The sequence below is a fragment of the Leptinotarsa decemlineata genome, unplaced genomic scaffold (genome assembly GCF_025532065.1).
Source record: "Leptinotarsa decemlineata unplaced genomic scaffold, Ldec_3_MD MMD2_tig00000199_RagTag_RagTag, whole genome shotgun sequence".
NCBI lineage: Eukaryota > Metazoa > Arthropoda > Insecta > Coleoptera > Chrysomelidae > Leptinotarsa > Leptinotarsa decemlineata.
In genome coordinates, this window is record NW_027412544.1 from 9,535,397 (window position 1) to 9,547,989 (window position 12,593).

General features: G+C 34.9%; 2 protein-coding genes across 3 annotated transcripts in view; one reads left to right on the forward strand and one right to left on the reverse strand.

The window, feature by feature from the left end:
- The window catches only part of LOC111518159 (arrestin homolog), a 472,237-nt gene that overhangs the window by 451,268 nt on the left and 8,376 nt on the right, over positions 1 to 12,593 (forward strand). For both annotated transcript variants that reach the window (XM_074172905.1, XM_074172906.1), the window contains 2 exons: positions 10,166 to 10,390; positions 11,332 to 11,598. In XM_074172905.1, coding sequence (XP_074029006.1) covers positions 10,166 to 10,390; positions 11,332 to 11,583 — 477 coding nt within the window. In that variant the 3' untranslated portion in view covers positions 11,584 to 11,598. The remainder of the gene's footprint in view (positions 1 to 10,165; positions 10,391 to 11,331; positions 11,599 to 12,593) is intronic.
- Positions 1 to 12,593, reverse strand: part of LOC111516748 (14 kDa phosphohistidine phosphatase) — a 188,490-nt gene that overhangs the window by 148,842 nt on the left and 27,055 nt on the right. The window lies entirely within an intron of this gene.

Genomic DNA, 12,593 nt, shown 5'->3' on the forward strand with positions numbered 1-12,593 from the left:
CTAGAGGTGATTTCGAATTGGAGTGAAAATAGCCGGGTTCAATTCAATGCTTCGAAAACCCGGGCATCGATATTCTCCAAAAAAATAAAAGTCTCCGAATCGGATATAATAATGTCAGGATAGACAATTCCGGTATCTGTATCGATAAAATGGACACCAATATGTCTTAGCACAATCATGTCGCTGGAATTACGAAGGCTGCTTCTCAAAAGCTTGGAACACTGTTTCTAAACCAGAAAACTGTACACATCTCAGCATATTTTGATGCTTTAAGAAGCTCAGATCAGACCTTCTTTGCAAAATTGTTCTCATCTATGGAGCTCCGCCGCTAAGCATACTCTGAAGCTGCTGGATTCCATGCAGAAAAGAGCCATTCGCCTGGTTGGAGACAGGAACATCACGTGCAACCTTAATAGCCTGGAACTTCGAAGAAAGGTTGGAGATTTGTCTCTCTTTTATAGATCACGGGAGGTGTTCAAGTAACATTTGATTCCACCAAGAGCGGTACATATCAGAAATACGTGACGGGCTGTGGCTGCTCATCATTTCGAGGTTCAACTCGATACACCTCGAGCTTCACTGTTTCAGAATTCTTTCATTTGGAGAACTGCGTTTATATGGAATAAACTGCCTAAGAACGTTTTTTTAAATGAAATCAATATCCACCGATTCAAATCTAACGTAAATTGCTACTTTCGCGTCTAATAGCACCTTAAGGATTTTTCTGTAGTGCTTGTGTTTTATCCTTGAAAAAAATAGAAGTTACATTTTATGAAACCAAAAATCAAAAATATGTTTCGGGGCCTTTCAATTGAAATTATATTAATTGTTTGAGTTCAGTTCATTTTTCATGAATTAACTTCCAAGTGTGCAAATTATTCCATGATAACTGTATATGTAGGTTTTTATATCCTTACCAAACCAATAAAAAATATGAGTCTGCGTCTTTTTTTATCTTTCACTAGAATATTTTCAGTTGATCTATGTCCAATTCTTATTAGAATAAGCAAAGACAGGAACCTCTTTCTTGGCCTTCCTAGAAATACATATCGATATTTCGATAACATTTTTTCTCCTGATGCATTTTGCAGTAGGCCACAGCGATTGTCTATTCGACATCTGACATATACTCGTAACTTTTCGACTACAGATAATTTGTCAACAATAGATTAATGAACGGACAATAATAATTTGCAGGTAGTGATTCCAATAGTTAATTACCGAAAAATCAATTAGGATAATCATCATTTAACAAACAAAGTCCACATCGGACCAACAAACTTTAGGTATATAGACAGCTAACCCTTGTATTTAGATTCAGTATCAATTTGCTTTTCCTGAAGATGCTAACCTTGTTAGCGAAACGCGCGTCGAGTGCAAAAATATCAGTTTGGTGTTAGGGTAATTGATCTCTAGAAAAAGTTTTCAACTTTCACACCGAAGGTTCCAATCTCATCGTTTGAACCGATTTTTGTGTAAATCTTAGTGTTTTTGGGTACTTTCATCAATATGGCTTTCTGGAGGCCTTTTGAAACAAATGATAACATTACGTGTGAGGAATATGTGTTAATCGACAGGGATCCGGAATTTGAAAATAAGGACTTACATGTCCAAGTTCAGCGAGTAATTTTAAATATTCATGAATGCTTGAAGAAGGAAAACTGTCACACTTCACAGAATGCTATTGTGAATGGAATATGCGAGTTAACGAAACTATCTCGTTCGATAGTTCTTCGAATCATTAAAATAGGAGATGTCATTGACCATGCAATGAAACGAAAACAAAGGAATAAAAAATTCGTAAACGTTAATGGTGCTACAAAAGATGTGATTCGGCGAACAATATATGGTATATACCAAAAAAATGAAGTACCAATCTTGGAAATGATTTGGAATAAATTACTCGACTATCCCGATTTCAATTACAAATCTTTAGAAACTCTACGAGGTGTCTTATTGTCTTGTGGTTTCAAATATAAAAAATTGAACAATCGGATGGTCATAATGGAATCGACACGCATTGTTCAACTCCGACAAGAATATATGAAGCGAATGAAAAACTATAGAGAATCCAGCAGACATATAATCTACCTCGACGAAATTTGGTTTGACACCCATGATATTGTCAAATATGACTGGGTAGACGAAACCAAGTATTGTGCTTTGAACACACCTTCTTCAAGGGGAAAACGTGTTATAATTTTGCATGCCGGGAATGAAAGTGGTTTCGTACCTAACGCTTTGCTTCTGTCGGCCAAAAATATAAAAGATTCGTCTGCTGATTACCACGAAGATATGACTGCGGCTTTATTCGAATCCTGGTTCAGTGAGCAGCTTCTCCCAAATATTCCTCCAAACTCGGTTATTGTTATGGATAATCATTCTCGGTTATTGACTACAATACTAAACAATAACACAATAAAAGCAGATATTGTTGATTTCATGCGAAATCATGACATGGAAAATACCCGAAAAGATTCCAACAAAAAAGGTATTATTGGCGACCATAAAACAACGTAATTTCAAAAAAGATTCGATGCGTGAAACACGTGGTCATATTCTCTTACGTTTCCCTGCATACTACTGTGTGTTCAATCCAATTGAAATGGTTTGGGCCACAATGAAAGAAAGCTTGCGGAAATGTTATCAGTCACCGACTGTAGTGCTTGACAATATAAGGCGAGTGGTGAATGAAGTAGGTAATAGTGATGTGTGGAAAAACTGTGTGGCCCACGTTATAAAAGAAGAGAACAAATATTATGTGCAAAGTTCCATAAATTCGATCGTTACTCAACCCGATGATGATTCCACCTTACCCGAATATAGCGAAGAAGAATTTTGATTTTTCTAGCAATTTTGTTGGCCTCTATTATTTTGTAAATATATGTTTGACGAGAACTCGGTGTGATTATTTGTGTTTTCATTGTATTTTAGAGTTTTCGACTCGGAAATCAACTACCTTGAATTTCGAAGTTTTTCATAATTACCCATGGTGGAAAAATTCAGTTGAGATAACTTTTTCATGGGGTATTCAATTGCTATGATTGTAAGAATAAGTAACTGAAAAACTACCACTGAAAAATAATATGCCGACGCCTATGTCGAGGCGGGAATTCCTTCTCTGTGCTGTTCCAATTGGTATTGGAAATACTATAAAAGTTTATGTACAGCAGAAACCAAGAAACAATATGGGAAGAGAATCTTGAATTTAATGATGGAATACCTTTTTAGATGAGGAATGATGCTTTTAACTTATCACTATTTATCGCTATAGTCTAGGAATTACCCAATGTGCAGAAATGAGCGTACATGAAAGTGATAAGGCGTGCCCAGAAATTTTATCTTATTGATCCTTATCGACGGTTGGTGTGGTGTCTATGGTTATCGAACAGAATCTGAATGAATCTAGATTATTTCGAATGATATCACTTGAACAGACCCGTGTTTTCATTTGTAGCATATTGGAGCAGCACCTCATATAGCAATCAATATCTTTCTCACGAATTGCCTGTTTCTTTTAGGTACTATAAGATATCGCATGAATCGAAACAGGTTTCAAAATACTGAAAATTAAACCCAATAATCCATTGTGTTGATTTAGAGTTGTCGTTCGTATGGGGGCGGCAGCTGATTAACGGAAAAACAGATTTTAAACAGATTTTTAAACAGATTGTTGGTGATAGAAAAATGTTAAAAAGTAATGACATAACCATTTTAGTACTGAACAGTACTGTTCAATTCAACTGAACAATTTTTGCAGCATATTTCTATTGAATATTAAAACTGATAATGAGAAAGTGTTTTAGTTTTAGGGAACAAAGTTGAAATAAACTAAGCGCCCTTGTTATACACTCTTCAGCATATTTCTACTGCATACTAAAACTTATTGAGAAAGTGAAGATTGTTTTGGTAATCTATTCAATTAAACCACATACAGGTGAAAAAGCAACATTAATTTTTTTGTTTTCATTTAGAGTTTAACAATGGGAGTGCTAACATAGATTATTTCAACATCACAACAATGGGCTGCATAATCTCCATTCAATCTTCTCTGTAATTTTCATCATTTTCGAAATCCCCAAGCAACTACTCGAATTTCAGTACCTACCTCCCGTATATACACTCCATTTGCTTTTGTAACAGATCGCAGTATTTACGTTACATATACGTAGAGTATCTTCAAAATGAATATATTAAGGCAACGTATCACTTCAAATACCGTTTTCAAAATTATACTTTCTTAAACACAGAAGACTGAACAACAAATCCCTGAAATAAAAAAATTTCGTGCTGTCTTCTAACTAGTCAACAAATCGATTGTTGTCTTCTCTGATATAACACCCGAAGTTATTACCGGAGGACAACCATTGATAATTATTCACTTTCCTTCTATTTTTATGTTTTAATTTTCATTATTTGTATAGTATCGAGATTTTACTTACTAGTTGTTGCCCGCAGCTTCGTCTGCATAGAATTTGGTTTGTCACGTTAAGTTTCGTGACAGATCATGTTAAACAAATAGTTAAAATATTTTTTTATTAACCCAAAACTTCAGGTTTCCAACTTCAAAACTGACGAAATTCAATACAATCTTTGAACCCCTATTTTTCAGCTCCGTTACGCCAGCAACGCAAAGTACGGAAATCGCATTTAGAAAATGTCAAAATCAGGTACTTTTTAGGTACCGAAGTCAAAAATTATGTGCTCTGTAACTTACATCACAACTCAATACTCAATACGCAACGAAAATAATAATAAAATTATGAATGTTAAGGGAACACTATTAGGTGCTAATTAAGTGCTGAACGGTGAGGATCGCGAAATTTTCTAATTAATAAACAAAAGCTTCCAATTTCGCTAAACAAGAGATCTAAGAATCAGGTCTCTCGAAAACGAGGATGCTATATCAGGTATGAACTAAGCATAGTAATAGAGGGCTAAATAGGTGCTTGCAAGAAATTAAAATGAAAACGACCGCGAATAACCGAAAAAAAAAATCGAAATACCTGATTTGAGAAAAAAAATAACAATATGCAATAAAGTCTTGAGATACCCGTAAACTAATACTTAGACAATCAAAAATAAGTGCTAATTAAGTGCTCACTAGATATGCATAGTAAAACTAGATTCTTTAATGCCTATGGGGTTCATGGACCTGAAAACCACCATGAGCACCCGACCTACCGGTTGGTAGCCGGGCGGTTCGACGTGGATGCTTTGTTCACTCAGTCAATCGGCCGATATGTGAGTCGATGCTATCGTCCAACCCGTGTTAGGAATCACACGTTAAAAGGTAAGACCTCGTTAGTTCTTAGCTCGCACAAGTTTCGATTTCTGAGGATTATCGTTCGTAGGGGTGCGATAGATAGTTAACGGAAAATACATATTTCAAACATTTTTTGTTTGATGGTGGTTATCGGGTCCATGGTGGTTATCGGGTCCATAAGCCCCATATGAATTATGGAATCTAGATTTACTATAAATATCTAATGAGCAACTAATTATCACTTCATTCTCATACCCTTACTTATCGAGGAACGTACTGGTAAGAACTCAGTCCATCAGACATAGTAGTTTTCCATAATGCCCCATAGGCATTATGGAATCTAGGTTTACTATTATTTATCTAGTGAGCACCTAATAAGCACTTTGATTTCTTGCCCTTATTTATTAAATAACGTACTATAAAAATTCAGTACCTACATCAGTCATGGTGGTTTTCAGGTCCATGAGCTCCATAGGCATTAAATAATCTAGTTTTACTATGAATATCTAGTGAGCACTCAATTAGCACTTTATTTTGATTGTTTGATTGTCTATGTATTAGTTTACGAGTATCTCAAGACTTTATTGCATATTGTTAATTTTTTTTCTCAAATCAGGTATCTCGAATTTTTTTTTCGCTTATTGGCGGTCGTTTTCATCTTAATTTCTTGCAAGCACCTAATTAGCACTTTATTACCACGCTTAGTTTATACCTGATAGAGCATTCGTCCTCGTTTTCGAGATACCTGATTCTTAGATCTGTTGTTTAGCGAAATTGGAAGCTTTTGTTTATTAATTAGGAAATTTCACGATCCTCACCGTTTAGCACTTAATTAGCACCTAATAGTGTTTCCTCAACATTGATTATTTTATTATTATCACAAAAATGTGTATTCTTAATAAATTAGCATGTATATACTATTGAATTTCATGATCACTTATGATTATCATTATCATATTTTGATATACTTTCCCATTTTCAGATGAATACTTGGATCTTGGTATTTTTGATAGTTCCTACATGTTTTTCCTTTTTTTAGACAATGGGAGTCGGAACCGATAACATACATGATATGTGGAGAATGAGTACCTTTCAAATTAAACAAGAATACACATGCTTATCAATAAAATGAATAAATGAAATGTTTTTGGTATACAGGGTTTTTCAAATTCTATTCTCACCATTGGGATCTCGGAAACTAAGTGAGATACGAAGATGGTTAAATTGGGGCAAAGTTGCGGTTTATACTTTTCTGGCTTTATTTAACGAACAGTTTGGAAATAAATGACACTTTCACGTTGCCACTTTTTCCCTGCTACATAATGGTGTTTTCAGATTTGATATCCGACGTTTCGTCTTCCGGCCACCATCATCAATTTTATTTTTTCTTATGGGTGCTACATTGTATTCTTTCTGTTTTGAATAGAACCAGATTTAACCTTTTCAATGATGTATCATAAGTTATCATCATTTACCTCGTACACACCTCATTTATCAAACTCACCAAACTCGGTGAGATTTTGATCCTATAACTTGAACATAGTTCAATGTGGTTGTCGTCTTCCGGGATACAAGTTTAAATACATTTCCGATGTCCTAACACTGTTTTTATTGTATTTGTAATAAATTTGTATCATATCTCTTTTTTTCATTCTTGAAAGCCATTTTGCGCCAAAACTTCAATGACTTGTACAATAACAAAATGTCATTGAATGTAACAAATTGAAAGTCAAATTCAGAAACATCAAAGTCAAAGCCTATTATGATAAGAATTAATTTTTCGAAAAAGAATGATAACTTATGATCCATCATTGAAAAGGTAGAATCTGGTTCTATCAAAACAGAAAGAATCCAATGTAGCGCCCATAAAAAAAAGTTGATGATGGTGGTCGGAATACGAAACGTCGGATAGCAAATAATAATAATATCGCCTTTATCATTTTATAATCAAAACAAAAAACAACATAACTTGTATATTCAACTTACTATTGAAATAAAGAGCGAAGTTCATCGTCCGTAATGAAATACATCACGAAAAATGTTCTTCCACTTAACCCTGAAAAGGAAACAAATAAGAAGAAAAAGAAAAGAAAAACAAAAATAAAACTGTGATTATGTAGCAGGGAAAAAGTGGCAATGTGGAAGTCCGTCAGCCATTTAACGTTGCAGAATCAGGCCAACTTCAACTAGAAAAATTATCTCTTGAAAAATATGTGATCGAGGTTGAGCCGAAGACCTTTCAATCATTAGCCGGGCACAGTAACATTTTGGCAAATTCACCATGTCTATTGAAAATGGTTTTGTTTAGTGAAATACTAGAATATTCAAACTGCCGGATATTGGAGTTCGAAAACGGAATATGAAATATAATGCTTTTATAGAATAATCAAAATGGTGCTGAAGAAATTTATAAAATTGATTTCAAATTGACCCATGTACATTATTTCGTTGTCCCAACTGTATTGTGTGTGTCTCAAGTATATGACGTAAATTTCATTATATTTTTACACCTAGAATGCGTCACTTAACATCATGACCCATTCCAAGAAAAACGTGATGAATCTAGCTTATTTTCCAGTGAACCATAAAACGTGGCAGAATCAATCTGTAACGGAATATGTATGGTTGGGTTATGAGAAAAACCGAGCTCAAGTGTCTATTCTATAAAGTTTCAGTTTCATGTTGAGAGATAATCTACAACCAAGCGGCTGAAACATCCGGTGACTGAAAATGGAAAGACACCTTTGTCAAATAAACGTGACTGTGAATAGAAATATGCGATAAGGCCTTCAGCTAAGTCGTTCCATCATGTCTTTGAAGGGATTTCAATAGTTTTGAGTAATTTTAGTCAGATCATATCCAAGGCTAACATTTTCAAAAAAGAATTAAAGTCAGACATCATAATAATATTGACTGAATGGAATTTATACCAGGCGAGTGAAAATCGAGTGAAAACATGGGGATCTAGAAAATTGTAAGAGTTACAGATGAGGTGAAAAACACGTATTATGTAGCGCTTTAATACATCTTACATACATTCTAAATTAGAAAGTAAAAATTAGATAATTGCCATCATAACTCACTGTTTTGAATAGGTTTCTATTTGGCTGTTGTTTTTCTGGTTATTTTTTTGCTGAATCGCCATGACTATTTCATTTGTAATGAACCATGATCATAAAACCCATAACACCGCTAGTTTGTTAAATACGAAGTGGGTAAAAGTGAAAAATATTATATACTTTATATGAACATTCATTGAAGACATAAACTGCTGAATCTTTTTGCTTATATTAACTTCACTTGTATGTTTGCTTGTTTGTAACCGACTCCTTTGGACTCGATTTCGAATAACTTCAAAGGGACAGATGTATTTTGAACTTTCTACACTTATCAAGAATCGGTGACAATAGGATCAGATCAGGATCGCTAGGATTAAATAATTTCCTCATACAGTCATACATAAATTCAAGCATCATGTTAAAATGTGGATAACAACCACCGAGAGAAAACTTTTTAATGCTCTCATCGACTTGAAATGTTTGTAATACACTGTGACCAGTGTATTACCCATATTACCCAAATATTATTACCCATATAAAAAACTATACACTTATCTCCACTCGAATTACGCAGAAACCCAATACTCGAATATGTCAAACTAAACCGGACTAGACTAGACCAATATAACTAAAAAAGACTCTTCCTAAACGCACTTATATTAGTGAATTATTATGTTTGCACATGCATTTCTTCCTTTATGATCATTATTGTATAGGTATTAGTTTATTATTAATAAAGTATTATCACACACAAGCTTCAAGCTTCAGTGATTTATCATATTTATTTTCTTTTCTATTTTTATCTATTGTTCTAATACACTTTTAATTTGTTTTTACCGTAGTATGCGCTAGTCAAGCCCTATCCCCCGAAGCCCCGATACTTTTGGGAGGACGCGCCAGCATTATCAACCAACGACCGCTCCCCACACCGTGGGGTAAGTAATCATTGGGTACGAGAATCATGTGCCCTATGCAAGCGCAGTGAGTCAAGAATCAAAGCCTTTTGCATCTGTCCGGCTAAGATTTCAGCCCTAGTGCGGCAAGCCGGTATGATTTTAAGATTCGAGAGTAGAGAGGACATCATTCCATCAAGGACTCCAATAATCAGAACAACCATCTTGACAGAGTGGTCTGGATAGAGTCGGCGGAGTTCGAAGAGAAAATCTCGATATTTTATACGTTTTTCCTCCTCTTTTCGGAAGATATTTGTCTCGCTCTAGTGGTCGAGAAGGACTACATCAGGCTTATTGGCTTGTATGAGCCTGAGAGTGGGGAACTAATAGTTTCAATAAATTCGGCACTTCTCGTTCCCCATAACGGATTCAATATCCCCCGGAGCGTAGGGCACCACCGGTGTCTCATCAATACCATAAGAGTGCCGTAGATGGTAATATAGTACTCTTAGGGCCGCGTTATGTCAATGGATATATTTATGTCAATAAATTCGGCACTTCTCGTTCCCCATAACGGATTCAATATCCCCCGGAGCGTAGGGCACCACCGGTGTCTCATCAATACCATAAGAGTGCCGTAGATGGTAATATAGTACTCTTAGGGCCGCGTTATGTCAATGGATATAGGCCGCAACCGCATATGCTGGACATGCTGATAACAAGTGCATTAGATCTCGGATGCTTCGCAGCAGGCCCTGAACCTTGTGTCAGAAACCTCTATACCCGCATCACGCGACTGCGGTAGACTGAGGTGTGGAAGACACCATCCTGGCAAGCCATGATGAGCCCCTCATATTATCATTATTAAAGCGTGTTTTTTAAGTTTTTTCAAATAATTATTTATTCTGTCTAAGAGTTTTTAAATGATATACTCAATTTTTTTACAGATTTTTGTAGTGCAACACGTAGACGTTTGCATGTTTTCCAATGGAAAATTTAAGAATGTCGTTGCGATGTTGAATCCTAAGGAAGATTGTCCCGTTCATAGTGGAAAATCATTTGATAAAACGTATAGTTTGTTACCGATGAAGAGTTCCACGAAAAATTGGATAGCGCTTGAAGAATCTTACAACAAGTCAGGAACCAGTTTGGCTTCAACAGTAACCTCAACGGTAAGTGAATACTATCGTCAATGTCGATAATAGTTTACTGACTTAGTCATTTACCAACGAACAGGATGCAACCTATATACCGGAACTATCATTGTAAAATACATAAAAATGGAACCGAAATAATAATCAGCAGAAAATATACTTCTACCAATTTTTTTAACAATATCCTAAACCAATTCGATTTCATTGTATTTGATTTTATTATATTTTCAATTCGGAGGAAGTTTTCTTTATTTGATGTCGATGATTCGAACAAAATTTTTTCAATATCTTTGGCTCTATAATTTATATGAAAAAATTGACTATTACTTTCATTGCTCTTCATGAAATTCTATGAAAAAGAGGTCCTGATATTTTTTATTGACCCACGTTCATAGACATTTATTTTTTAATATATGGTGACTAACAAGTTACAGAAATCGATGTTTATGGAAACTTGGATTCTAAGAGAGTTTTTTGCTTGTATTTGATTATAAAAGAGAACGGTGGACGTGAGCAACTATGTTATCCAGAAGAATAGAAAGGACAACCATAATATCATAAATAATACTATTAGAGAAACCACCATTTTTGAGTACAAGCTCTCATGTACCAGCTCTAAGAAAAAGAAAATAAACTTCACATTAAATCACACCTATTAGTTTATTACATTACACATTTTATATGTTATAAAAGGTTTTGTCGCTGAAACGTTGGAAAATCCTTGTTGGACAACAAACCGTACGTATGTATTCGTTTTCTGTTTATTATTTCCCTACACTGGAATATGTTAACGTGTTCCGTTTTATTCTATATTTTGTGACACTCCCTCAATTTATTCAACATGTTGGATTTCAGCTGGAGCTGAACTTTGTCTATGAACACAGCCCGACGCCAAATTCTCCCGTCGATAGCTGTAACTTTAGAACAGATTTACGTCTCAATATTATTTATTGTTTCAGTTCCATAATCCGGACGATCGAAACGTTTTCGCCATTTACGTCTCGTACTACGTCAAAGTGAAACTGGTGGTCAGCATGATGGGAGGAGAAGTCAACCTGAAATTGCCCTTCACCCTAATGCATACGTGTTCCGACACAGATCAAACGGAAACCTTGATGAAGGTTATACGGCCTAGCATGCAATTGAAATTGAAATCGACTGCTCCGATGCAATGTCCGGACCCCGTTAAACCGGAAAAAGACGGCACGTGAGATAAGGAGGAAAAAGTGAGTTTTCATCGATATATCCAGTTGATAATACGGGTTACCCAGCAATTTTTAGATTTCTTTGAACAAAGCGGAGTCCATATGTGAGGAATAAATCAATTATATACGTGATTTACTTATTCATAAGTTAAATCCTCAAAACACGCAAATTTTCAATTCCAAACAAAAATTGGTCGAGTACAATTTCGTACCTCCCCCTTCAACATGAAAGAGGTGATAGCACCCCCTTTACAATATTCAAATAGAACGAGGGTGCGTGTGATAGCTAATTTAAAAAAAATTTCAATTCCTTGCCAACCACTATAAGGGTTTTTTTCAATATGAATAGTAAATCTAGCAAAAAAAATTATTTGAAGATTTCAAAATGAGTTTTAAATCGATTCAATCATATGTATACTAAACTATGCCTATATGTCAAATATCTGTCGAATATGATTTTTTTTATTTAAATATATAGTTTTTTTTATACGCAAGTGGTAAAATACTTAATGAAAAGATTCAATTGAAACGTGTTTCTTTCGAAATTATAACAAAATTTCTATTGAATTATTTTCATCCATCACAACGACATATTCTTATTGGTTTCTTACAAACAAAAATCAATCTACTTAAAAATACATGCCTTTAAAGTTTACAAAACGCTTCATGATTGAATAAAATAACACATGTAACGCATAAGAGCGTTTTTCGATGTAGCTCATAATGAACCAAGCGGTCTTGTTAATACCTCTTTGAGAATACGTCGTGTTGCTGTCAATATTCTTTGGTTGGTTGTTTCAGAGGTTTTGTCCGATTTTATAAGTCTAATTTTAACTGTAATATCTCAGTGAATACTAATTCAACTCAATCGAAATAAGCGCCATTTGAATCAGTGTACTTTTGCCAACGTAACAACGTCGATTAATTCTGTCAGCATAAAAATTGTGTGCTCGGGATTCGATGGAGTCGACGAAAGCCGTTTTTACCTGGTCTTGATTAGGGAAGGTTCCACCGGT